Source organism: Amblyomma mixtum, chromosome 3 (assembly GCF_055824585.1).
Source record: "Amblyomma mixtum isolate Tamu chromosome 3, ASM5582458v1, whole genome shotgun sequence".
NCBI classification, from domain to species: domain Eukaryota; kingdom Metazoa; phylum Arthropoda; class Arachnida; order Ixodida; family Ixodidae; genus Amblyomma; species Amblyomma mixtum.
Genome location: NC_143014.1, coordinates 157302815 through 157328116, shown reverse-complemented (window position 1 = coordinate 157328116; position 25302 = coordinate 157302815). Strand labels below are relative to the sequence as shown.

The 25302-nt window shown below is 45.1% G+C and overlaps 1 protein-coding gene across 3 annotated transcripts in view; it reads right to left on the bottom strand.

Moving 5' to 3' along the window:
* Window positions 1-23535, bottom strand: part of LOC149352478 (ras-specific guanine nucleotide-releasing factor RalGPS1-like) — a 46158-nt gene extending 22623 nt beyond the window's left edge. The window contains exons 1-7 of one of the 3 annotated variants that reach the window (XM_089581653.1): window positions 22983-23530; window positions 22324-22430; window positions 21243-21293; window positions 19779-19862; window positions 17482-17667; window positions 14887-15063; window positions 8657-8820 (exon numbers count right to left, since the gene is read on the bottom strand). In XM_089581653.1, coding sequence (XP_089437779.1) covers window positions 8657-8820; window positions 14887-15063; window positions 17482-17667; window positions 19779-19862; window positions 21243-21293; window positions 22324-22430; window positions 22983-23055 — 842 coding nt within the window. In that variant the 5' untranslated portion in view covers window positions 23056-23530. Of the gene's footprint in view, window positions 1-8656; window positions 8821-14886; window positions 15064-17481; window positions 17668-19778; window positions 19863-21242; window positions 21294-22323; window positions 22435-22618; window positions 22954-22982 lie in introns of those variants that run through there. The other 2 variants (XM_089581654.1, XM_089581655.1) reach the window with 2 other exon arrangements.
* Window positions 23536-25302: the final 1767 nt, after the last annotated feature.

The following is a 25302-nucleotide window of genomic DNA, read 5'->3' as shown; positions in this document are numbered from 1 at the left end:
CATTTGGTGTTTCATTTTTATTCAACGGCATCAAACACAATAATCCCACACAAGTCTACAGAAAAGGAACCCTAAACAAGTACCTGTTTCTTGTACAATGTCAATGATTTACCTCCAAAACAAACAACAGCCTCACACACTAATCAATCAATCAGTCACTGCCAACAGTGAATAAAAGAGCAGATTTCATCCAGTTCGACATGGTCAAGTAGTATGACCTAGCAATGATAGGTGGTACAAGCAGGGTCAGTCTGAACTGTGTCACTGAGTACCTCACACAGGGCCTACCAACACATGCTACTTTTCCAAGCTAGCTGATGGCAGTCATCTAAATACCGTATTTATGCACATAATGAGCCCACTTTTTTTCTAGAAAAGTTGACATCAATTTGGGGGAAGGGTTCATCAGGCAGAAAAAAAAAAAGTTTCAACAGTATTTTTTGTAAGTCGAAATTTCATACCATACGTCAGCCTGCACGTCCAACCGTACGTCCACCTGCCAGCCCGCCTGTCTGTCTGTCTATCTGTCTACACCCCCGGACGCCCATCCGTCTGTCCATCCATCATCAACAGAAGTATGCGGTCAACAAGTTGTGTCCCTGCATCACCCACGTTCGTGTCGTCCATTTTTAGCATCGTTCGCTTCAAAAGGTGTTTGCTGTATCACAGCACAATCTGACGATTTCGTGACAATCGATGGCACCGGTCATTTGCAACGAGATAAAGCAAACATGCTGAACACTGGCCCTGAAGGTCAGACATGCGTTTTTTTTTTTGTGATGTTAAATAAAAACTAAATTCTCAACGACAAAAGTGGAAAGTGGGTTCATTACACGAGTAAACACGGTACTTCCAGAAGCTCTGAGTGACCTGCCCTGGTGCCGGTTCAGCTATTTTGATGAAGGGGTGATGCCCAAAATGACTTGCACCTTGCACCAGATTTCATATTCGTATATCCGTGAAATCATGCAGTGCCTCCAGCAAGCATTGGGTGTGCTGTGCCAATGACACACTGTAACATTTCTGTTGGGCCCTCAATAGTGTCCACACCGGCATGTTGCCATGACTTAGTACCCTTGTATATGACAGTTCGTTTGGCAAGTTCTAGAACCCGTAAAAAGTGCTGAGACCTCTTCCAATGACCCCTATTAAGGGGGGACATGGGTCTTAAAGTATTTTTTTTTATTTACAGACCAAATGCAATGAAACTGCACAGACTTATTCGGTTTTCTTCTGCTGATTTCAAATATGCAATTTGTTTATTTCTAGGCCAATTAGTTCCTGAGATATTAATATATATCATGCCATTGTCTGCTCAAACAATAGAAAAAAAATGGGCCACCAGAAATTTAATTTTAATATGTGGGTAGATACTACAATGTGTGAGGAATGCAACGCTGGAAGCAGTTTTCAGTTTTTTGTCCTTGTGGACAAATGGGCTTAATAGTTAGTTTTCAAGTCAGTTAACCAGACATACAGTGCCAGAAAACACATGACACACATGAAACTAACAATAAGCCCATTTGTCCACACGGACAAAAAACTGAAAACTGCTTCCAGGGTTGCATTCCTCACACATTGTAGTATCTACCCACATATCAAAATTGAATTTCTGGTGGCCCATTTTTTTTCTATTGTTTCAGCAGACAATGGCATGATATATATTAATATCTCAGAAAATAATTGGCCTAGAAATAAACAAATTGCATATTTGAAATCAGCAGAAAAAACTGAATAAGTCTGTGCAGTTTCATTCCATTTGGTCTGTAAATAAAAAAGTGCTCTAAGACCCATGTCCCCCCTTAAAGGGACCCTGAAAAGCTCTTTGCCAAGGTTAGCAAAAGCCCACGAGAGACCGGCATTCCATCACTTGTCGCCGCACCGCAAAAATTGTTAAGCGAACTCCATCAACACCGAAGATATCGCCGATTAAAAATGATGTTCCTCCTCTCCCCCACATACCACCCTCAACTCATACACGCGGGGCTCGCTCCGAAAAAAAAAAAAAGACGGGCCGATGCTCCGCCCATGCATACGTCAGGCAATGGCGCTCTGCTTGTTTACTTCCGGTGGTCGCAGACACATGTGCGAAAGTGAGTGAGATTCACTGCGGTGCGCTGTTGCGAACGGCGTCGCAACGTCCGATCGCAGCTCGTCGCCTGCGTGCAACTTGCTAGATGTCAACGACGAGCCGCGCGCGGCAGACGCAACGACGGGAAGCGGGAGCCAAAGCGAGCACGGAGAGCGGCAGCGTCGTGATGACGTACAGCGCGCTCCTCAGGGCGCTCGGGGCCGAGCCACACCGGGCCGGCCTGCCAGCCTTGACGCCGGCCGCCGGCGAGTGAAAAACGCGCTAGTATTGTTTGTCACGTTTATAGCAAGCCCTGGGATAGATGCATGTCAAAAATGCATCACTTCTGACGGTCGTTGGCCAATACCGAGCTGATCGTACTACAAGTGATGAATGCGATACTAGCAAATTTTATCCCATAGCCGCTTTGGCGCTTCGCCTGCCGCCTGCTAGCTCCGTTGCTGAAGGCGTCGTGGAAATCGAATATATATTCTATTATGGGACGAGTTCGCAGTAAAGCGATGTGAAGAGTAGGCCTTTTGATATAGCGCAAGCGACTTCCGAAGCGCCGTCAGCGATGCGAAACCATTAGGCCTAGCGACGACTAGGGCAGCCTGGGACCAGCGCGCAGTTCGTCGCCCGGCGTTGCCGCAATCGGTGTCGTTGCCGAAAGATCCACTTTTTAACAGACATGTTGTCGTTGCTCGAATCTAGAAAGCATCATCTCTGGTAGAATGGCTGTTTTGTATTTCCTTGTGCGAATGTCAAGTACGCCGAGCATGCCGGCCGGCCGACCGGCCTGGATCAGGTCTGCCGGCGTCATAAAAAATGAGCTAAAGAGTGTTCTTGACGTAAATAAAAAACCCCAGGCCAAGAAATGTGAAAAATGTGTCATTTTTGAGGATCGCTGACCAATACTGAGCTGCTGGTAAAGGTAACAACTGTGATACGAGCAAATTTCTGGCCACAACCGCCTTGCAGCTGCCGCTGGCCTGACGTTGGGGTCCGGCTCGCCTGGCGCCCGCTCGCTTCGCGGCTGAAGGCGTCGCGGAAAGTGACCATACTATTACTTTATTGCGAGATGATGCTGTTGACTGTAAAGCGATGTGTAGAGTAAGCCTTTTATTATAGCTCAGGCGACTTCCGAAGCGCCGGCCGCTGCCTCTTCGACGCGAAACGAGCTATAGGCCTAGCGACGACCACGACAGCCAGGCAGCAGCAGAGCTCGTCGCTCGGAGAGCCCGCGAGCGGTGCCGTTGCCGAAAGCTCCCAACATAAGCAGGCATGCTTTGTCGCTGCTCGAGTATAGCTGGAAGTCTTTCTGATGACGATCGGTGCCGCGCCGTCCAAGTTTTCGCACATCTGTCTCCTGATTGCTGCTCGAACAGCATGGATCCGGAGCTCGAAGCGCGGCTGCGTGCAGCCAGCGCTGAGATGGGCTTCGAGCCTTTCAGTACACGCCATACCGAGACCCACAGGGCGACGACAGCAGCGATATATATAATTCTAGTACACTATAGCAGCGACTCGTCGGCGCAGCTAGGAAACTCGCTAAGGCGGGCGCCGAGATTTGACGAAAACACATGCTTATGTGAGCAGACGGATTTCCTTCTTTACCGGAAGTACCACATTAACTTCAAGAAATGCGCTGGATTCTTACCTCTGTATACGTATGTTTTTAAAAAATAATAAGCAATCAATAAAATAATATTTCAAGGAGCATCAGTCCTCAGTTTCAAATGAAATATTGCAAAAATTGCGCGTGACGTCAATGGGCAGAGCCAATGAGAAGGGTCGCCCAGTCCATGGCCAAGGCTGCCCAGTTTACGTCAAGTGGTAGGGGCGGGTAAAAACGCGCGGTGAGGTGTCGCCCTAATCGGCTGTGAGCGGCAAGTTTGAAAAATTGTTTGTAAATTATTGGTTCCACGCGCAGCTTTCTGAATCACATTAGAATACTCGCAGAGACCACCTCTACAGAGTTGTTGCAACAAAATATGATTGAAGAAACCATTTCAGGGTCCCTTTAATAAGCTACATAATCAGATGTTTTAGAAAAATCAAGACAGATGCAACTGGTTGGTAGGTTAGTGTCCATGCCAAACGTAGACCAGTTAGTCAAGTCATTGTGCTTCACATGTGAAGCCTTTACTAAAACCATGTTAGTCAGAAAAAAATGAATTACAGTAGAATCTCAATGAACCAAATCTCTGGGGGTCGCAAAAAATTTCGTATCATCAAAAAACAAGCAAAATCCGCATGCTGAAGCATGAGAAATGCATTCATGCAAATCTGTTCCCAACTGATGTAAGGGATCTATCTAAGGCAGTGCGCCATCGTTCAATGCGTGTGATGCATACTGCGCGACTGGTGATTGCGGCGTAGGCAATGTGTGCATCGCGTGCCAGCGCTTCGCACTCACGGTGTGTACTGAACTACTAGCGAGGACAGCGCTAGGCGCTCGTGGGTGCGATCGTGGTTCTTGTGTTCTTACCATCCGTAGTAGCACGGGATAGTGTTCACATCCAAATTTCCAAATTTCTGCACATTGTACATCCAAATTTCCAAATGAAACATCCAAATAAAACATCCAAATTTCTGCACATTGTACAAGCGCACTTCAGGCGGGACCCTGGCCTTTTAAAAAAAATTTATTCAGGAAGTCACAGTTATGCAGCACTCAGGGTACATGTATTTCAGGGTGCTGATTCTAAATATTTCATTTAATTTCATGTAAAACAAGTCCTTGTGCACTTATAGAATACATTATGCAAGTTTTTAGAGAGAGCTTTTAAGAAATTTTGCTGCAACAAACTTGTCTGAATGCATGGCATTGCTTTTTCGTGACATCAAGGAATGCAATAAGGATAAAATTATCATCCTGCCCATCACAGAACTTGAGCTATAAGGTTTTTAAGTTTCCACTCCAGAAACAGGGGCACAAACGTTTCTTCTCGTTTATGAAGTGGCAACTTCAAAACTTTACAACTCAACTTCTATGATAGGCAGGGTGATAATTTTACCCTTATTGCATTCATTGATGTCAAACACAAACCAGTGGCATGCGTTTGAGCAAGTTTCCTGCAGCAAAATTTCTTAAAAGCTCTCTCCAAAAGACTCGCATAACATATTGCGTAAGTGCATAAGAACTTGCTTTACATGAAATTAAATCACATATTTAGAATCAGCACACAAAAATAGATGTTCCCCGAAGATTTCATCAATGTGACTTAATTATTAAAAATATTTTTCAAAGACCAGGGCCCCCCTTCAACTGGGGAATTTTCCAAATTCATATCATGCCGAAATTCGTATTGTCCGTGATTGTGTCATTGAGATTCTACAGTACTGGACTCCATGGCAGTAAATATGAGAGGCAATTGTGTTCTAGTAGCTTATAGAACATGCAAGGTAATGAAATGAAACAGTAAAGGACTACAGACACCTAAATTTAGTCCCATGTTTTTTTCTTTCAAATCATGTGTTAGACATGAATACAAGAATCACTGCAAGATATTCGCCTACAACCGCTAAATAATTTATAATTGAATTTATTCTCTCATGCTGTTTCGGTTTTGGTTTCATCAACCAAACGATGGCTGTGACATGTTAGTTGACCTTTAGGTCACGTGAGGCACGAAACAGCTGCAACATAAACACTGATACTTAATTTTATATCATTACAACACTTAAACTAGCCTGCTTTAAGAGCTGGGATGACAACAAACAACGTATTACCAGTTATACTGCCACTTTTTTCATGCCTCACGTGACCTTGAACGCTTCCGTACGGCATCGCGAGCGCGTTTCGTAGCGGGCGACATTGGAGCGCGCGCGGGCTGCATCCTTCCTTGATCAACGTTCAGAGAGCACCTGAGAGAGCTCTGGGTGATACGACCATTGTGTAAACTTTTGACGTCAGTGCACATGCGCCGTTGTTAAACCACCTGATGATTGCGCATGGGGCACTGCGCATGCGCAGTGTGCGCGTTTAGTGGGTATCATTAACTAATCATCATTACTGTTCGTACACCTACTACTACACCATTAACTATCATTACTGACTTTTCAAGTAACCATTATTGACAGCTGCCGCGGACGCATGGACGGACGGACACACAGGCGAGTCATGAGCCATAAAAGGCTTTCGCCTTAAAAATAGAATGAAAGCTTCAGGCGCATTAACGCTACATCCTGAGGTAGAGCCGCTGGCCCGGTCGCGCATAGTATAGGCGGCCGTTATGGACAGCGTTCAGGCATACACTAGAAGGGGGATTCCCACCTGCTGCGGTGATTTATGGCATAATCGGCGCTTTCAATGACGACTGAGAAATGCAGTCTTTAATGAGGCACTAGGAAGCGCACTGTTTACGCCCTCAAACAGTGAGCAACGGGCGTACCGGCGCAGCTGGCGCGGCGTTTCCCTGCGAGCAGTTGTCCCCGAGCAGTGGCGCCGCGGCGGGCGCACGGAGAACTAGGCCCAAGACGCCGTTTTTGTGGGACGTGGCGGGCCGCACCTCGCTTTGCGCTTTGTATCTAGCGGCCGTGGTAGTGCGCTCATCGGACACCGTCAGCAGCAGAGACAGCGCGCGCTTGGAAAAATCCCACTTTGCATGATTCTGCTGCATTTGCGGAAGATTTTTTTGATGAATCAAGCAGCAGTGACTCTGACGATGATATTGCATCATCGGATTTTGATTTCAACAAAGAAACTGCGCAACCTCAGCACGAAACGTTCGCCCATAGGGTTCATTTTCCGCTTGACTGATTGTTTGTTCTCGAGACGGTTTAAGCCTTGCATTGATGTCATGAATGATATTTCTGGTTTATGTGGTGTCTCATCGTCATATGGGTAAGAATTTATATTTCAGGCTCAGTAGAAATCAGGGGCCCGACCTCCAACTGACGCTTCATAATAGCACAAAGCTGTTCGCGAAAGCTGTGGATGTGTTCCAATTGGTCCTAAATCGTCCGAAACGTCTTCTGAAATAGTTTCTTGTACAACCAAAGCATTGTAGAGCATTTTCCAGCAATTTACCATCAACTCTCATTATAACAAACACGAATATTATCACTTATTGGCTATATTGAACTCTTCCTAAATATTTCAAACAAATACATGGATTTCTTACATGATACACTGAACGCGGTTCGCCATAAAACGGATATATCGAACTGCCGAATGCCAAACAGTGCCCACTTGGATGGCAGGCGACAGGCTTTGCCTCACTGCATGAGTGATGAGTGGTGGTGCGGCAAGCGTTCATGCCCGGGTTCACACTTTTTTTTTGCATTTTCCAACAGCACCACAGAAGATATAGCAGCAAAAACAGCTGATAGACAGGCGGTCGGCACCCATTTATGCTTCTCCCACCCGTCAATAGTGCCTCCAAACAAGTTACATGGTCAGTTGTTGTACCTCTCCAGCAGCCATCCTTGACTGTCACGGAGCGCAGGGGGTTGAAAACAGCCAAAAGCTTTCGTCCTGGCTTGCTGTGTCTTTTTTTTGCAGCCTCCACAATTCCCACGAGCGGCTTCAAAACAGTGCTAAAGCTGCGGAAAACGTCGCTCGCAGTTGCCGTTCTTACACTGATTAAATTTTACTTTCCACTGCAAGTTTTTTTTGCTAAATTCTATATTAGGAATTTAGGCTATATCGAACTATTGTACAATTTTTTGGCCATCTGCTATAACAAGGTTTCACAGTATTAACTTTTTTATTTTCATGTCAGAAAATTATCACAAATCATATGGCAAGTAAACTTTCTGTGTTTCTGCAATTTTTTTTCGGTTTCTCCAAAAGCATTCTTACCTCAAACTGATAATGTCAAAAAGTAAATTTATCAAGCTATATCTGACACATTACATTTCATTCTGAAAATTTTTTGCTCGTTGTGAAAAGTTTATATCAAGGACAGTCTGAAAACAGCCTTTTTTGTAGTTGCAGAAAAAAATTTCTAGGTCAAAAATTTTTTTAGTTCCAATTTCAAATTTTTAGTGGCTAGTTCATAAACAAATTTTATATAGTTTGTATTTTCCAGAATGTTTTTAATAATTTTTTCTCCAAGATACTGTTTTGTCAATACAATTTTTTTGTTAATTTTCAACTTTTTTGTGTCTTTGCCAATTTTTTTTTTTGCATCATTCACGCTAAGTATTTGTGTTTAAATTTTTTTAAAAGTATTTGTGTTGTGCCTTTAGAAAGCACATTCGATTGCTATCATTTTCATGCATATTGTGCTTTTTTACACCTCACATATTTTGCAGGAAAAAACTATGCCTGAGAGCTATCAAAAACAGTCATTTTGCCCGTGGTAATGAAAGAGTTAAATGACTTAGAAAAATTAGAAGCTTGCACACCTGCAGAAGTACAAAGTTGTTTCTTATGATCTGACAGTGGGCCAGGATTGCAAAGAGGGATGTCTGCCTTAAATAAGTCAAAGCAGCCTTTGCAGGACAGGCCTGACTTCAAGAAAGGTAAACTGCTAACCCTGCAAGACTCCAGCAACCGCTCTTTTATTTTTTGGCTGCAGGAGAACCACTATCTTGAAAGGATGAATAAAAGAAATCATGAGGAACAGCACATACCGGTATGCATCTTCCTGAAGAAACTTTTGCAATTCCTCGAGATAGAAAGGTTGCACGAGCTGTGCCTGGAGGCTTGCATTAGGGTTCAGAGTGAAACGCTGGCAGGAGCTCTGCAGGGTGCCTAGGCAGCCCACCAAGGACACATTTGCTGCTCCTCGATCACTCTGAAAGCAGAAATGTGCACAAGCGTCCCATCTACAACAAGCCCTGTGCCTATACCACTGGATGCTTGAACATTATGGCGAACTCCCTCTGTGGCAAACTGTAAGCGTAAAAGTGCAGGGACCTTTATTTAGTTTCCTGTAGACAGTTTGCAAAAAGTCTGTGGTTAACATGAACCAGTAAACTATGCACACAGGCAAGCACAAACTCTTGTTATACTCCATCGACTAACATTTGACAGCGTCACGCGGCCGAGTGGTTTGTGTCAGTGGTTGCATTTATGTCAGGAAAGACAATGCAACAAAGTGATTGAATCGGCTACACAAAAAGAAGAGAGCACAGCTCAATGCGTCTGTATTTACAAACATTTTTTTCAGCCCGGCAAGAGTAGCTATAACCTTTAGGTGGCCTTTCACATAACATGTGATAAAGCATTCTGCTATTTGAGCACAATAATGGTTTTTTCAGCAGCATGTGGGTTGTGAGCGAACCTTCGCAAATGTTAGACACGCCTTTCTATGTGATCAAAGAACAACTATCCCAAAAAAAAAGGCTATGGATCATCAAAACAACTGGATGGCCGCCGCGGTGGCTCAGTGATTATGGCGCTTGCCTGCTGACCCGAAAGATGTGGGTTCGATCCCGGCTGCGGCGGCCGAATTTCGATGGAGGCGAAATTCTAGAGGCCCGTGTACTGTGCGATGTCAGTGCACGTTAAAGAACCCCAGGTGGTCGAAATTTCCAGAGCCCGTCACTGCGGCGTCGCTCATGGCCTGAATCACTTTGGGACGTGAAACTCCAAATAAAACCATAAAACCAAGGATGGTTGACTGCGGATGCTATTCAGTGTTTGATAAACATTTCCTTGCAAACTCCCCCTCATGCATGCTTGCCTCAATCCTGGTCACAATGCAAGAATATTTTAGGTATTGACATTGACCGCCCGCCGCAACGGAAAGCAAACACAGATCGTGTTCGCCCTCTAGTACATGCGCCGACTGCAGTGGTGCGGGGGCACTGAGGAGTAGTGGCCATTCGCTTGTGGAGTGGCGGACGCAGCTGAGTGGTTCGCGTGGCTTTCGGTGCCGTTTTAGGCTGTGTTTGAGGTGTTTTGCGCTGCCAGAGGGCATCACAAGGTGTGGACGTTAGGTTATCGGCTTCCACGTAGTGGTAGGCACCGTGCACGAACAAAGTTTGGTAGAACTAGCTTTCTGTGTTGCGGTTTGGTCGTTGTGCAAACACACATGGTGGTGAGGGCCGACATCATGGACGGTCGTTGCGGCCTATGTACTATCGGGGACAAAAGTGGTATACTCCACGCGGCGGGAGCCGGAGCAACGGAAAACTGCGGCATTTTGGCGAGCTAAAGCCCAAAACATTGAAACGAGCCAAGCGACATGCCTGCTGATAATAAACGTCATGCACTGGCTGTCTCGATCCCAGATGCTGCCTGTAGATGGCGTTGCAACGCAGTTTTCCGTTCCTCCGGCCCCCGCCGCGTGGATTAAACCACTTTTGTTCCCTATAGTACACACAGGCTGTGATGTGTTGGTTGTTGCTGTGGCACACCTGAGGGGTCCAGCCGGGTCCAGAAGCTGACTAGATGTGATTACGCTTCGTACCCAACTGCAGATCGGGCTTCCAGAGTTGTCCGGACCAAGTGTCACTTTTTAAAGCCGAGTCGGAGCCTGCTCGCCTAGAACTTTGGCGCAGCAATCCCCACAACAGATAGGATATTGCAACCAAGCGACCGTGTCTGCGCAAAGCCCTTCCCTAGCATACGATACCAAATCGTACAGAGTTCAAAGACAAGGCACTTTTAAATGCACCCAAGAAAGCGGTGCTTTTGGCGAGTGCTGTGTCCAGAATTTTTCCTGCATGTCCTAAATATTTGACAAAAGAGGGAAGTTCAAGAAAGCCTCCTAGAAAACGAAAGTCTGCAGCCAAGTGTGCCAAGCAGGCAAGCAAGTGGTCCGCACCCGCCGCTGTCACACTGCCCTCGGGGACGGCAACAAAAAGACGCCGATCCATCATGCAGCCCTCAAATTAAACTGCGCACAGGTGGCCGGAGTACATCATGCATGTCAGCTGATCAAGGAATATGCCCTTCTTCCACCACGAAACTTGGAGGTGCCTCCTCACTTAAGCGCAAGCCCATCTTCACCGGCATTCATGGTGCTAAGGTTTGTTCGCTTGTGCACTGGCCTGGGTAGTGAACATTCTGGGTGCTCAGCGTTCCCTGTACATGCCATGGCAGCAGAGTAATTAATTTCAGTCGGCTATCTTGTGGCCAGTTTCCACCCGCAGCACATTTTGGTGCCACAAAACATGGTAAGACAAGCCGGAAACAATTATAACAAATATGCAGCTGTATAATTTGCCAGACCCTAGAACGCACGATGAAGAATTTCGTGGCCCAACATTATTGTGGCCAACAAGTCACTTTACCATGCACCTTGCAATTATTCTGAACTGACATCCACCAACCCCAGTTTAGAGTCACGTAAGTACTTTACCTCTGCGCGTGCACGCCAGTCTCTCCTTGAGGGAGACAACAGCTCAGCATCGTCGGTGTCGGCATAAAAGATGAGCTTGGCAGGAGGAATGCCATAGGAATTTCCATTAACTATTTTCGCGTCGCGTAGATAAAAGTGCACTGCACTAGCCATTAAAACGTCGCAAATGCACACTTGGTTTCCTTTCGGTCTCTGTACTTGTTCATATAGCGGTGCAGGCATTCCGCAACGCAGCACAAGAGCACGGGTTCTACTCCTGGCTGTGGAGGCAATATTTCTGATGCAGGCAAAATGCGGAAAAGCCCTTGAAGTTTCTCTGCGCATTAAAGAACCCCAGTTGGCCGAAGTTAACCATGTTCTCTCCACGACAGGCATCATCTCATAGCCTCGGCACATTACACTGCTCAAACAATGTCAGAATGTACACATAGGCTCTTTGGCCCAAATGTGGGAGCATGCGCGTTGCGGCCGACCTTTTATATTCAAGAGTCGGTATAGATAACTATGCTCTGATCATTTGTGAGGGTGAATGAAAAAAACTTTGCAGTGAACGCAGTTTGATAACGAGCTCAGAAGGATCGCAGGGCAGCGTTTTCGCTGCTGTTCCACCAATTCATGCAGTCGCAGCAAGTAAAACACGAAGGAGCCAAAAATTATTCAGCGTGGACAGCAGTTTCAATCCTTCTAATCCTTGCCATACTTAAAAAAGCACACGTACATGCCGCGGCGCCGAACGATCGCGCAACACCTGCATTACGGCCGCCACAGCTCGGCGACTAGACAAGCCCTCATAGTATGGCACCATCTGTCCGCGTTCGAGAGAAGCGCAAGGAGCAGCGAACAAGATCTGGTCGCGCCGCTGGGCGCAGTGTCAGCACCTAAATATATTTTTGCACCGTGTTTACTAGTGCTACCTAGATGCTCTTATAGAACCTGATATTTTAGGTACTTCTGTTGAGCTGAACTTCAGATCAACTGAAAAGATTTACAAGGTCCTGTCACATTTGTTTTTACCCTTTTTAAGAAAGGACAGCGGGACACATGTGGTCCCACTTGCTTTAAAGGGATACTGAAGCAAGATCTTAAAATTGAGCAAAAACACTGAAAATAGATTCTCGGAATGCGATTACAGCGAAATCTAGTCGTCGTCATTGCGCATATTTTTCAGCGGATGGTTTTATTTTCGATGTTTCACGAGCGCACACCAAGCCCTCCCGGCTGGCGCAAGGCAAAGAGCGTGACGTCATGGCACCCCCCTTGCATTTCCACGGCGACAAATATGGCGGCGCCCTTCGATGCATGAAGCCTCACTTCGAACTGGATTCGTCGCTGTAACTGCCTTCTTCACCGCGTTCAGTGGCCATAAATGGGCCACTTGTCTTTCACTTCGTCTCCTGTCGCCGATAAGAAAACGTATGAGTAATAAATTTGCTTTATTTTTTATTTAGAGCGACGATTCTGCCCCCTTTAGGCTTGAGGGGCGTCAGTTTGTTGACAACAGTGGTTCCCCTCCTAACCACCAGATGGCGGCACTAGTCTAAACATTGTCGCGCCTCTGTTTTAAATGTGAGAATATTAGAAATAGCGTAAGGTCCGAAAAAAATAGCTGCATTTAGCGTATCGTAAGCGTGCATACGGTTATGGCATGTAGACAGCATCGATTAACGTCTTGACATATCTGTGTACGCCATGAGCAGACGACAGACAGACAACGAGCGGCCGATGCGACGGCAATCGTGCTTCTGCGGAAACGGTGGGCGCGTGTGTGTAATGACGTCTAGTCGCAGCTTCCACAGGCGGCCGCCAGGTGCAACGATACGGCAATAAATCGCGAAAAAAACGTGTTATCCGCCTTTTTCACTAAAATGCTTGTCGGATTTATCAATTTTAGCAGTCAAGCTCTTGTTTACATGTAAAAGAGCAGCTCCAAAAGTTTGGTTCAGTATCCCTTTAAGTGCCAACAAACGGCCAACGATGCACCTGTGGACTGTATTTTTGTGCGCTGAATGCTACTGAACTATCAAACAAACCAATCAGCGTGCTTTTATCTTTCGCTAATATGCCTCCTTGGGGTTCTCAAGTGTTTTTACAAGCGCGGGTGTGCAGTTCAACGCACCCCGGTTTGGCAGGAAACACAAATTTTCAATACTGGTTGAGCTTTTGAGCCTTTTGCTTCAATCAACTATCTCATAATACTTAAACAATTTTCGATTCTAATGCATTTTTTCTTTTGCGACAAAAAGACTGAGGTATGAACATGTGCCACATTTTAGGTCTTTGTAAGCAGTCACGGGCACAAATGTGAAGTACCCTTTTTTTCTGCATAACCAATGGACAAAATGGCTTCAAAGTGATTTCATTCCAATTCTTGAGTAATTCAGAGAGAAATTTTGCCATATTGCACCTTATAAAGGGTTAAATGGGGACACCAAATTTAAATGCTGTGCTAAGAGTGTAGTAGTAGGTGTAGAACGTAGTGTAGGTGCAAAAGATATTTTTAAATGATGTTAAAATTTCGAAGTATAGTCAACAGACCCACCCCGCTGCACCTGCCGATACCAACAACAGCACAAGGCAGATAAAGATCTCAGAATATAATTTCGTACTAGGCTCCCGGTAGACAAGAAACAATCACGTCATTATGCAAGCCATGCCACAGATTTTTAGCCCTATCAGTTACGAAACTCCAAATCAAAATCGACCACAACTAACGCCCAATTTCTGGAGCAGAAGGCAGCCCTGCCTATGGGCACAACAATAAGCTGTTCAAATCTTTATGAATGTTTTCAACAGCTTGGAGCAGTATGTCTGAAAGCCACAAGTAGTGCTGTGATCAGCTAACCTACAAACCTACGATTTTCACATCTTTCTCTGCGCCTCAACAGACGTGTGTGTGTGCGTGTGCACATGTGTGTACCTGTACGTGCATACATTCATGTGTGGCACGTGCGTGTGTGCATGCATGTGCGGGCACGTGCATGCATGCACGTGCCCTGAGCTTCAGACTTGTCTGTATAAGCTCCATTGTGAATGTACGCCTATAGATGTCCAGGACACCTGCCACAGCAGCAAGCAAATGCCAGAGAACAGGTATGTGCGCAGTAGTCAGAGCACTCAACTAGGCTGGTAGTTGCTCATACACAACAATGCCCATGCTTCATTTCTGAATAGACATGAACCTGATAGTGCAGTGCTAAGGTTTTGATAGAGGGGAGGAAGTTTATATCAAACTACTTGCACGATGGCTTTGCATTAAGCTAGCTGTTGTCAGTCCAATAAACAAAAAATACTCAAGACCTGTGTAATGCTAGTCATTCAAACTCACTAGCTAGTGCACTTGTTGCCTGAATAACAATGATCAACACTACCATCGTTGTTGACAAATGGTTGGCATCTGACCGGCGTTTCAAAATCATGTCGCAGCAAGCGCTCTACATTGCAACAGCACTACGGAAAGTATAACACACAGTGTCATGCAAAAGGTCTAGCAAAGGAGCCCTTTCTATATGATATGAGGTGCAGCCTTCAAGTACAAACAGATGCAGCAGCTACCTGGGGAGCACAGAGTTCCATATGAAGCAAGTCTCGCAGGTAGGGTCCCAGATGCGGCACAAAGGGACTGCCACGAGCCAAAGCACCCCGTAGCCGACTCCGCTGCGACCCAAAGTTGTCTTCTTCTGAGAAGAGGGCAGCCAAGCGCTGCAGCAGCTGTCGCTCACGGCGGGCCACCTACACAACAGCCATGAAAAAAAGACCACACTACAATTACAACTACTTGGTCAAAATGCTGTTTGACCTCAAGCATTATATAATTATGAAGAGTACAACCTGCTCTAATCTGGACAGTTCAAATAACCATCTTCACAGATAACACCCCCCTCCTTTTTTTATGCTTCAGTGATTGATCCTCAAACCATGCCAACTACTGCTATGAGAGCATGATATGCTGGAAGAGGAACAGATTATTACGATTTTTGGACTGGCACCAACATGTAATACGTACTCCAAAATCTGTGCCCCTAGTCTATGACTACTGGAATGATGTGCACGGTTGCCTCTGCCCACTTTGCCAGCTGCCACTGTTTTTTGGAATTGGAGTTGGCCAAGCATTCCTCCCATAAAGCAAGGGTTTCGTAAGGAATGAGGGGATGTTTGTGGTAGTGCGCTCAAACCCAAACAATGCGGTAGTAGTCCTTGTAATGTGTTACCTGGGGGGTCTCCGCCCCATTTCCAGGTTTTGGAACCTGTGGGGCATGTGGGGTATGGGCAGTGAGTTTGTATATGTCCAAATACATACTTTGAAATGTCACTGTGTGATCAGTGGGTAAGGTATGGGGTGGTGATGTCCTGCGAGGATTTTGAATTTATGCAAGCCAACTGTTTATGGGGTTTAGCATCCCAAAGTGACAACCCCAGGTGGTCAAAATTTCCGGAGCCCTTCACTACGGCGTCCCTCATAGCCTGAGTCGCTTTGGGACGTTAAACCCCATAAGCCAAACCAAACCATCAGGCTATGGGTGACACCGTAGTGGAGGGTTCCAGTTAATTTCGACCACCTGGGGTTCTTTAACAAGCACTGACATCGCACAGTACTAAATGGGCCTCTAGCATTTTGCCTCAATCGAAATTCAACCACCACAGCTGGAATCGAATCTGCGTTTTTTGGGTCGGCATCCGAGCACCATAACCACTGAGCCACCGCGGCAGCTAGTATAAGCACAAATGACACACAGCCATGATGATAGCACAAGGCAACAACACTAGTAAATTGGCACTCATTTATAGCAAACAAGCAAGTTTTTTTTTTTCTTTTTATTATTTTCTTCCTTCAGAGTCTGCAACTTTTTCTCTATTTGCTCTCATGGCTACAAAGAGCAGATTATGTGATCATTTGCTTCAGTTCACAATTATACAATACATAAGACTTCAACATTGCAGCCACTTTCACTTTAGTAAATTACTCATCCATGTGCAGTAGACAGCTATATAAATTTAACAATGTAACAATCAGCTTTCCTTCTTTGTTTTTGTTTTTGTTTTTCTAAACATGTAAGTACAAGTGCGGACAAAAAATTACAGAGCAAGCTTCAGCATTTCAACTGCTCTCACACATTTCATGCAGAAAGTATGAAGGCTTCTTGAAGTTGTAAGCAAGGGCACCAGAGGAATTAGCTAGCAAATTAATTGAGTACCTCCTAATTTTGGTAGCTAGGTGATAAGAGGACTTTGACTGCTGAAGCGTGCTCTGTATAAATATGGTCGTAACTGTACATTGTACCCAATCGAAGCTGCACAACAAGACTGCACCAGAATGACTGCACACTGTTGATTTCAAGAGACGGATTAGTTTGCATCACTGCAAGATTCTTCCGTTAAACGGCTCCATAACTTAATTCATCCATTCAAATAATTAGTCCACCACCAGCCAGTATGTGCAAGCATCACCTCTTGACACTGGAATATGCATGCATGTTTTCCTCACTGCTTTACCAAAACATGACAGAAGAGTAACATAACCATTATTTGTTCATTGTTACATTAAGGTGCACAGCCTTTGTAAAAAATATACGGCCTGACAGGTTCGCTTCTGAACACTGTTGTGGAATCTCTAGTACAGCTGGAAGTCCTAAGCTTTGAAGATGCAAGGACAAGAGTTTGTCTTGCTTTCAACACATTCAAAATTCTGGCAATGTAATATGCGCCACACAGCAAAGCAGAAAAGCAGGCCCAATGCACAGCATACTTTTGACAAAGGCTGTACAAGCTATCAAAAGTAGGTGGAACATGGCTGCATTCCTGATAAAATACCTTCTAGCTTTTATCATGCATACTGTCTGCATACCTTTCAGTGTTTTATGTGTAAGAATTGAGCATCAACATACTGATGCCTCTGTATCTTCATTATACCATGCATCAAACAATTGGAGAAGATCATTGTACTCTGTTTACTTTTGAATCAACCCAGTATACAAGAACAAATTGAAAAAATATGCCACTTTGAGTTGCACATAGTAGGGGTGTAACATTAGAAAGAACTTGCTTAGCCAAAGGCAGTCAGTATACAGAGTTATAAGCACAATGCAGTGGATAACAGATGCAGTTAGTGACCGAAGCAAAAGGAGAAGAGCGAGTTGGATTGTGCACTACCTGTGCCCATGTCTTGGTAAGCCGAAAGAGAGGAGCACTCTGCAGAGCCGAAACGATGGCACACGCGCCGTGCAGGTTTCCCATCTGCTGCAACTGCTGGGCCAGCCGCACAAAGTGGCCCAGCAGCTCCGCCCGTCGTCCCACCGACCGTTCGCACAGCACCGACTGCACCACCCACAGGCTGACCTGTGACCAGATGCCAGTCTTTTGTGAGTGAGTGCTACATCAGAGCAGAAGGCTACGTAATACGTGCAGCTGCGAACTGTGAATTGTCGGGTTTAATGTCTCAAAGCAACACATGGGCTATGAGGAATGCCGTGTGGAGGGCTCCAGATTAATTCAGATCACCTGAGGTCCTTTAACATACGCTGAAATTACACAGCACACGGGCACCTTTTGCACTTCACCTCGGTCAAAATGAGGCTGCTTAGGCCAGGATTGAACCTGGGTCCTCCGGCTCAGTAGCAGAGCACTCTAACCACTGAGCCACTGTGGCAGGTATATTTGCAGCTGCTTTCAGAGAAAAGGTTCTCTCCAGCATAAACAAACATGTTACATGAAGCCACTGTGCAAGATTTGCGACTACAATCACAAGTGTTCGCCGCCGCGGTGGCTCAGCGGTTACGGCGCTCGGCTGCTGACCCGAAAGACGCGGGTTCGATCCTGGCCGCGGCGGTTGAATTTCAACTGAGGCGAAAATTGTAGAGGCCCGTGTACTGTGCGATGTCAGTGCACGTTAAAGAACCCCAGGTGGTCGAAATTTCCGGAGCCCTTAACTACGGCGTCTCTCATAGCCTGAGTCGCTTTGGGACTTTAAACCCCATAAACCAACCAACAAGCGTTTGCACAATGCTTACCAGGGTTTGTGCCAAAGTTGCTCACTTTTCATCTACGCAAAGGAGCACCTTATTAAACAACAAGCACCTGCATCTTTACTGGTACCTTTCACTAGTTCAGTTAGGCACTGAACATTGCCTGCGCAAGAGTGAATGTGCGTGCTATAAAAAAACAACGCAAGATGGAAGTGCTCCTTGAGAAAGCTAGCCTCTCAGCAAACAAGCAAGAATGCTAAATAGTAGCAGCAAGTAGTGATCATGACAGACTGAGCAGCAGCACCCAAATTCAGATTAAAAACATTCTTCTGATAAACTCTTTGCAACTCGAATGTTTTTTTTATGTTTAACACGGTGGTCTCAAGCGGGGTTCCAAATAATGAACCAAAGGTTCACTGGAAAGATCCATAATATTATTTATATTTGATGGAGGGCCTCCAACACTGAGTTCCAATGAACTAAGAGGTTCCACAGATATTATTTTCTTAGTTCTACAAACATCAAAAGTGATGATCATGTTTACATTACAATGGTACAACTAGTATGGCCGTCAAGCACATTGCACAGTAAGGCCAGCAATATGATCAATTAAACTCAGCTGTACCCAGCAAGCAGGAACATGTTTCTAAATATAAGCCTTGCTTCCAGGACAAGTTCACAACACTCAGCATCCATATGACAGGTATATAGGCTTTTCCTTCGCCACCACAAATGGCTCATGGCAATCAGTGGAAATAAAAATTAGTGCACAATTATTTTGAAACCACTCAGCAAGATTATTTGATTCCTTTATTTTTAAAATTAAAAAACTTGTTCAAGATGTGGGCTATAGCCGTTATGCGAAAACAATTACTGCCGTATATTCTCACTCCCCTACCACCACCTCCTCTCATCAGTTGACCTTAATTCTACTCTGTGTCCATAACTTCTAAGTGATCCTGAACTTAGCAGGTTTGTAAGCATCTGGAGTACATTCCATGTTTACCTGACTGGCTTCCAAGAAAGAGAAGTCTATATAGTCATTTTCATTAAGCTCAAATTTCAAGAATAAAATATATGCATGCCGCAGAAAAGGGAAATAAAAAGATTACAGATCAGTAAAATGGATGCCTGAATAGATGAACTGCTTAAATGAATAATGTAAAGCAATGTGACACGAAGAAAAATTTTTATACAAACAATCTTCTGGTAAATGGCAGCACTTTAAGAGTAAATATTATGAGCTCTAGTCAAATATTTCAGAAGAATATTAATTTCACTTAAATTTTATTTGTACAGAAAGAAGCCACATTTCACGTTCTCTGCTACTGTGCACATAGCACTGATCACATTCTACATGACGGACCCAAAAGTGATGTTCTTTCATTAAACACACTTCATTTTTTTACAGAGAATTTTACCACAAATGGTTTGTTTAAAGATGTAGATTGTCTTTGCAAGCCAAAGATCTCATATGATACTTGCATGGTTAAATCTGTTGGTCAAAGCCACAACATTAGGGGCTAGCTGAAGCTTCTCTCGCCTGTTCCAGCCACAGCCAGCCAGCTCCTATGGGGAAGAACATGCAAGAACCTTTAATAATTTTCTGAATTCTTCACACTCTCCCTTCACAGAGTTCGCCTACCAAAACATGCCGCATCATTATTTGGCATTCAACATCAACCATGTTATACTGCCCTACAGGTACCAGTAGCTTCAATCTCAAATGGCATTCATTAAAGGACAGAATTACTGTGTCTCACAACAGTCAAGGCATCATGCTGTTGTGAACTCAGCAGTATATATTCTAGTCAGGCCAAGAAAACTAAACTGAGGGAGGATGAAATGTGAATACAGAGGTGCACCGAGAATTGAATGCACGGTGAAGAACCACGGGACAACACGGGCGGTAAAAACAATCTAAGAGCACTTTGCTCCTGTATTTTCTGTTCACACTAGCTTCAGTACGTGAAAGCCAACATAATATTTTATTTCACTACAACAGAAAGGAGACACAGTTAAGCCAAAGCATAAACTCAATTATAAGAATAAGTGAACTTGTGAACGCATAAGTTTTTTGCACAAAGGCTATGCTAGTTTAAAAAAATGGTGAATTTTTATCGACAAAATGCATGTATAATGTTACTGCAGAACTCAAGTGGCCATCTTGCTCACTCAGGTTAAGTGTAGAGAGACTGTTTTTGTCCTGTTCCAATTCTTCACAACAGTAAAAATGGAAACATGCAACTGTATATATTGTGTCGCATATTTGAATATTTGAAGCATATAGAATAGTGGAAAGCATGAGAGAAGGCCACCTGGTAAAGAGGCCAAAGATCTGCTGCAGTTGTTCCAGCCTGAAAAGTATCAACATGTGGAACAGGAACATACCTAGTTCCTTTCCCTTCAAGCTTTATGCATGCCTTTAAGATCTTAATCATTTTTGAGACTGTATGTGGACAGTAATCAGTCACAACATGCACCACTGTGAAAAGTGCCTGGGTGCCACAAGAAAATGGTCAAAATGCACGGTGGTGGTGTCGCCCTTGTATTGAAATTAGAGTAGCACACACGTGTGTTCTAACCAATCAGATGGCTAGTTGTTTTATTTGGCAAGACCCTATTTGCAAGAGGAGCATGGCACAGTTTCGGTCGTAATCGGGACTCAGACAGTAAACTTCAGCTCACATAGAATGCCACAGTCGTTTTACCTCAATGGCGGGTCAGCAGATTTTGTGATGTCTAACAAAACATTGATGCATGACTAGTCTTCTCCAAAGGCCTGTTTCTTTTTAATTGCTCACAGAATATTTGCTGAGTACCCAATCATACTAGTTACTTAGCTCGATCAAAACTCGAAACTCTCACCACACATGGTCTCTGTATCTAAGCACAGCCTCCTTTTAACTTGTAAACCTTTCGTTCTCATCTGTAAACATCTCTACTCACCTGTGGGTGAATTTTCAGAAATGCTTGCAAGTCCAGCAGCGTTAGCTGGTTCTGAAATAATGGCACAATTAACAATCAAAACAGTTCTATGCCGAGGGTGCCGAGGGAAAAAAATTAACTCACAACGCAGCACAGTGTGCACTAAACAGATCACCACTGTCCCACTGTAAAACAATAACTTATCAAGGCTAAAAAACAACTCTATCAGAGCTGTACCAAAAGTCACTGACACACACAAAACAAATTTAAGCACGACCATTACATTTTGCATCCTGCTTTGATGCAGATCAATTATTACAAGCAGATCAACTTCAATACATTAGGGTTTCAGTTTTTACTGCATTCACTGAAACTTTTTAAAATTAGCATTTTATATTTAGCAGCAAGTACATAACTCAGATGAGTGCAATTGAAAAGTGTGTCCAGTGACACTACCTAGTACCCCTTTTTACTCAATCAATGCATCACACAAGGTCTGGGGTCCACAAATTTTCTTTGGAAAGCAGGTTGACCCATATGCACGTGGTTCATTGGAGAGAGGCTGCAATATAGAGAGACCATCGTCTCTTACATGGGGCCGACAACACTTCACTTCAAAAGGCTTCCAGTCGTATTAGCCCCTCCTCACAGCTACAACTGTGGATTGGAAGCCAGAAAGCATTTCCAAAGGTGGCCTTTTGCCATGCTTTTGCACTCAGCCCTGGAAAGTCCCAAAAATTGCATTTCTGCCCAATTTCAACGTGCCGGCATCAGCTACAAAACAGGATTATAGGTCACCCTGGAACACTCTCTGGCACTTAAGTCAACCCATCTGAGACCTGTACATCTATCAAATGCATGTGGTTTCTTCCGGTAGTTTTCCAAAAGCAAATTATGCCATATATATCATGCAAGTGAGCAACACCATGTTCATCGAGTCATCGCTTATGCGTCCATAATTTCCACTTTATTCATGACAGTATTTAAAAGAGGACAACCAAAGAATGCATTTGCTGCATGTGCCGCCTTCTGCAAAACGATCGATGCTTGCACATTCATTGACAATGGGAAAAGATGGTGGTGCTGAGCCTTGTTGACTCACAGCCAGTTCGTCTGCCTCCACCTTGAGCACATCCAGAGTGCCCTCACAGTTGTTGATGGGTTGCTCCGAGCGCAAACTCCACACTGAGCCATCACAGGGCCAGCGTTCTGCCTGCACAGAGGCGCAAAACTGAAGATGCTATTTCCCGGAAATGCAAAGCGACATTTTACAATACGCTGTTCACAAGACGTTAGCCGCCCATAATGATGCATGCTTTATGCTTATAGATAGCAAGGATCAAACGAATATACGCCAGCATGTTAACAGCTGCATTGGACCAGTTAGCTAAAGTTACCTTTGGCAAACTGCTGCACAACACAGCACACTCTGAAACAGGAAGTGCAGCGATAAAAAATTCCATAGGTTCCCAAGTTTGTACCGCAGGCCGTGAACTTGGAAAAGGAATACACACAACTTCTTAATTCACCAGCCTGAAATGACGAATTCACACTTATCAGATGACACGCCCCCAAAGGATGGCGCTGAACCTTTTATCTTCACGCATATTTTACGCGGCCTGTTTTTGCACGCTCATCAAATACACGAAAAACGCAGCCGTCAGTTTTCTTAATTTCATGTCTTCAATGTATTAAAATTCGGTTTCACTTGAACATGCGAAAGCCAAATGCAAGGTTTGCACGTCAGAAAAAAGAATCTACTCGCCTCGGTTATGTGCGAACTGTCAGTCTGGACTCCGCGCGTATCTGCGGGAACCATAGCGCCGTATTTCATTCAGATCAGAAGTTCCTACTAGGGGGCCATGTGGAAGTTAAAAGGCAACGCTCAAATTATCACGGACTTCACAATCACTTGTCTGAACAGCTGCTGATTAAAAGCTTGTATATGTGGACGCATGGCGCGTACACGACGCCGGTTGCGCATAGCTACAAGTTCTGTCCAACGCACACTGCACATAATGACAGCATACAGCACTTGCTCATGCCACATGCATCAAGTCAAGAACAAACACACAATGAGTAGCGCTGAATTTACAGGCTACAGGCGGGGACCCGATGACCTGACCCCCGACAAACTACATGCACTACTCCAAGCACAACACGCATCGATCGTAATACGGATTGTATCGGCCTCGTCTAGGCTTTAGTCATACTTTAGCGGCGACTTATACGGCACTGATAGCTGCTGCTACTGCTGCGGCGCAACCCATCTACGCGAATCGCGTTTTTAGGATGACGGTTACATTTTAAATAAATAACTACTAAGTGCAGTTCAAAGAAAGTCTGCACACTTAACGGAATGTGCACAATTCACAAATGTGCCTTTGGAAGCTTTTTGATCCTGTAATGTGCGGTTTATTTTACTTCACGCAAGCAGGCAAATCGAACAAATTTGAAGTGTTGTTTTATGCACTCTGTTTTTCGCTCACTTCTCTCGTGCCAACGCATACGGTTGAAAAGTAAATACATTTACCCTTCTAATGATTTAAAACTTGTTTTTCTATCATATGCGGGAGGGCCACAGCGATCGCGCGAACGTGAAAAATGGCCAGTGGCCGCGCGCAAGCGTGGGACTTAGCCTTTTTAATGCATCGTCATCCACACCACACCCTGCGCTAAGAACACCCTGAGTGTGAACAGTAAAGACAGCCTCTCGTCCCAACCAACGTTGTCCCAACAGCAAGCTTGCAGTTGACGTACGAACGCAGCTGGAGTACAGGCCGTCCTTGGACCGCGGGACCGAGCTACCCCGGGTAGCGTACGGTAGCCACCGTAGGCAGCGTAAATAGCGAAATACGGTTAGCCCGACAACTTCGGGCGGCTCATTACTTCACCTGTGAAGGGTCTGCTAAGGCTCTGGGCCATCGAGGCGCGCTGTCTGGGCTGAGCTATCAAAGGGGAGTTGCAGGAACAAATTGCCGCTTTCCATCCGCGGAACCATCACACCGAACGTCCGGACCCAATAAACCAGGAATATCTGCCGGACATCCGATTTAGATCCAAACGTCCGGCGCCCAGATTATTCGACGGGACGTCTGCCGGAGGTCTTTTCTGGGCATAATCAAGCTTCAACGGATGTCCGGCGGGTATTAGCTTTGGATGTCTACCGGCAGCGAACCAGCGATGTCCCGACCCAAACCCAAACGAATCATTTGGGCTCCTGGCCACCAGGGCTTACGAGATAATGAGGCCGCTGACGCGGCTGCCCGAGCGCTTACTCACCGGGCTCCTCATCCCAGCTCTTCTGGCTCGGAGACTAACCAGCCGCTGCTGCGATTCAGGGAAATATTAACACATTATAGCGACAACCACCGCCTTTTGCCGGCCCCTGCAAAAGGGCTGAGTAAGACGGAGGAGCGAACTTTAAGGCGCCTGCAGACAGGTACTCTACTCTGTCCTGCAATAATAAAACATTACGATCCTAACACGGATTGGCGATGCCCACACTGTGGGGAGACCTGTGATATCTTCCACATGGTGTGGGCATGTACTCAAAATCCCCACCTCCCCCCTTCCCCTACCCCTTCCAGAGAGGCATGGGAGACTGCCCTCCTCAACTGCTCCTCGCTTGAGTCCCAAAGGGCTCTGGTGAAACGGGCGAGAGACGGGGCCTCGTCATGCGGTGTCCCGGACTAGGGACGCCGACCATGTAGCGGAGCCACTCTGTGGCTCCCAAACTCTATTTCATCAATTAAAAGTTTTCACCACCACCACCGCGGATTTATCAATATGTCTCGCATGGCCACGGTCATCCACAGCACTTTTTTTTTTTCTCTGACAGTTTTTAAGAGTACATGTGCAATGTTCAGTTACGTGGGGGCATGTATTGTGAGGATAAATATTTGTTATCTCACTGAAAACAAATATTTGGACTGAAAGGCGCCGTATTGTTTCCGCCGCAGTACTTCAGATCGCAAATGGCAAACAAGTGATGGAACCATGCCAGCCACACCGATTTAATAGCAAAAAAGCGCCCCCATCCTAATAATAGAGACAATAAGCGAAAATGCCAATAATTGAG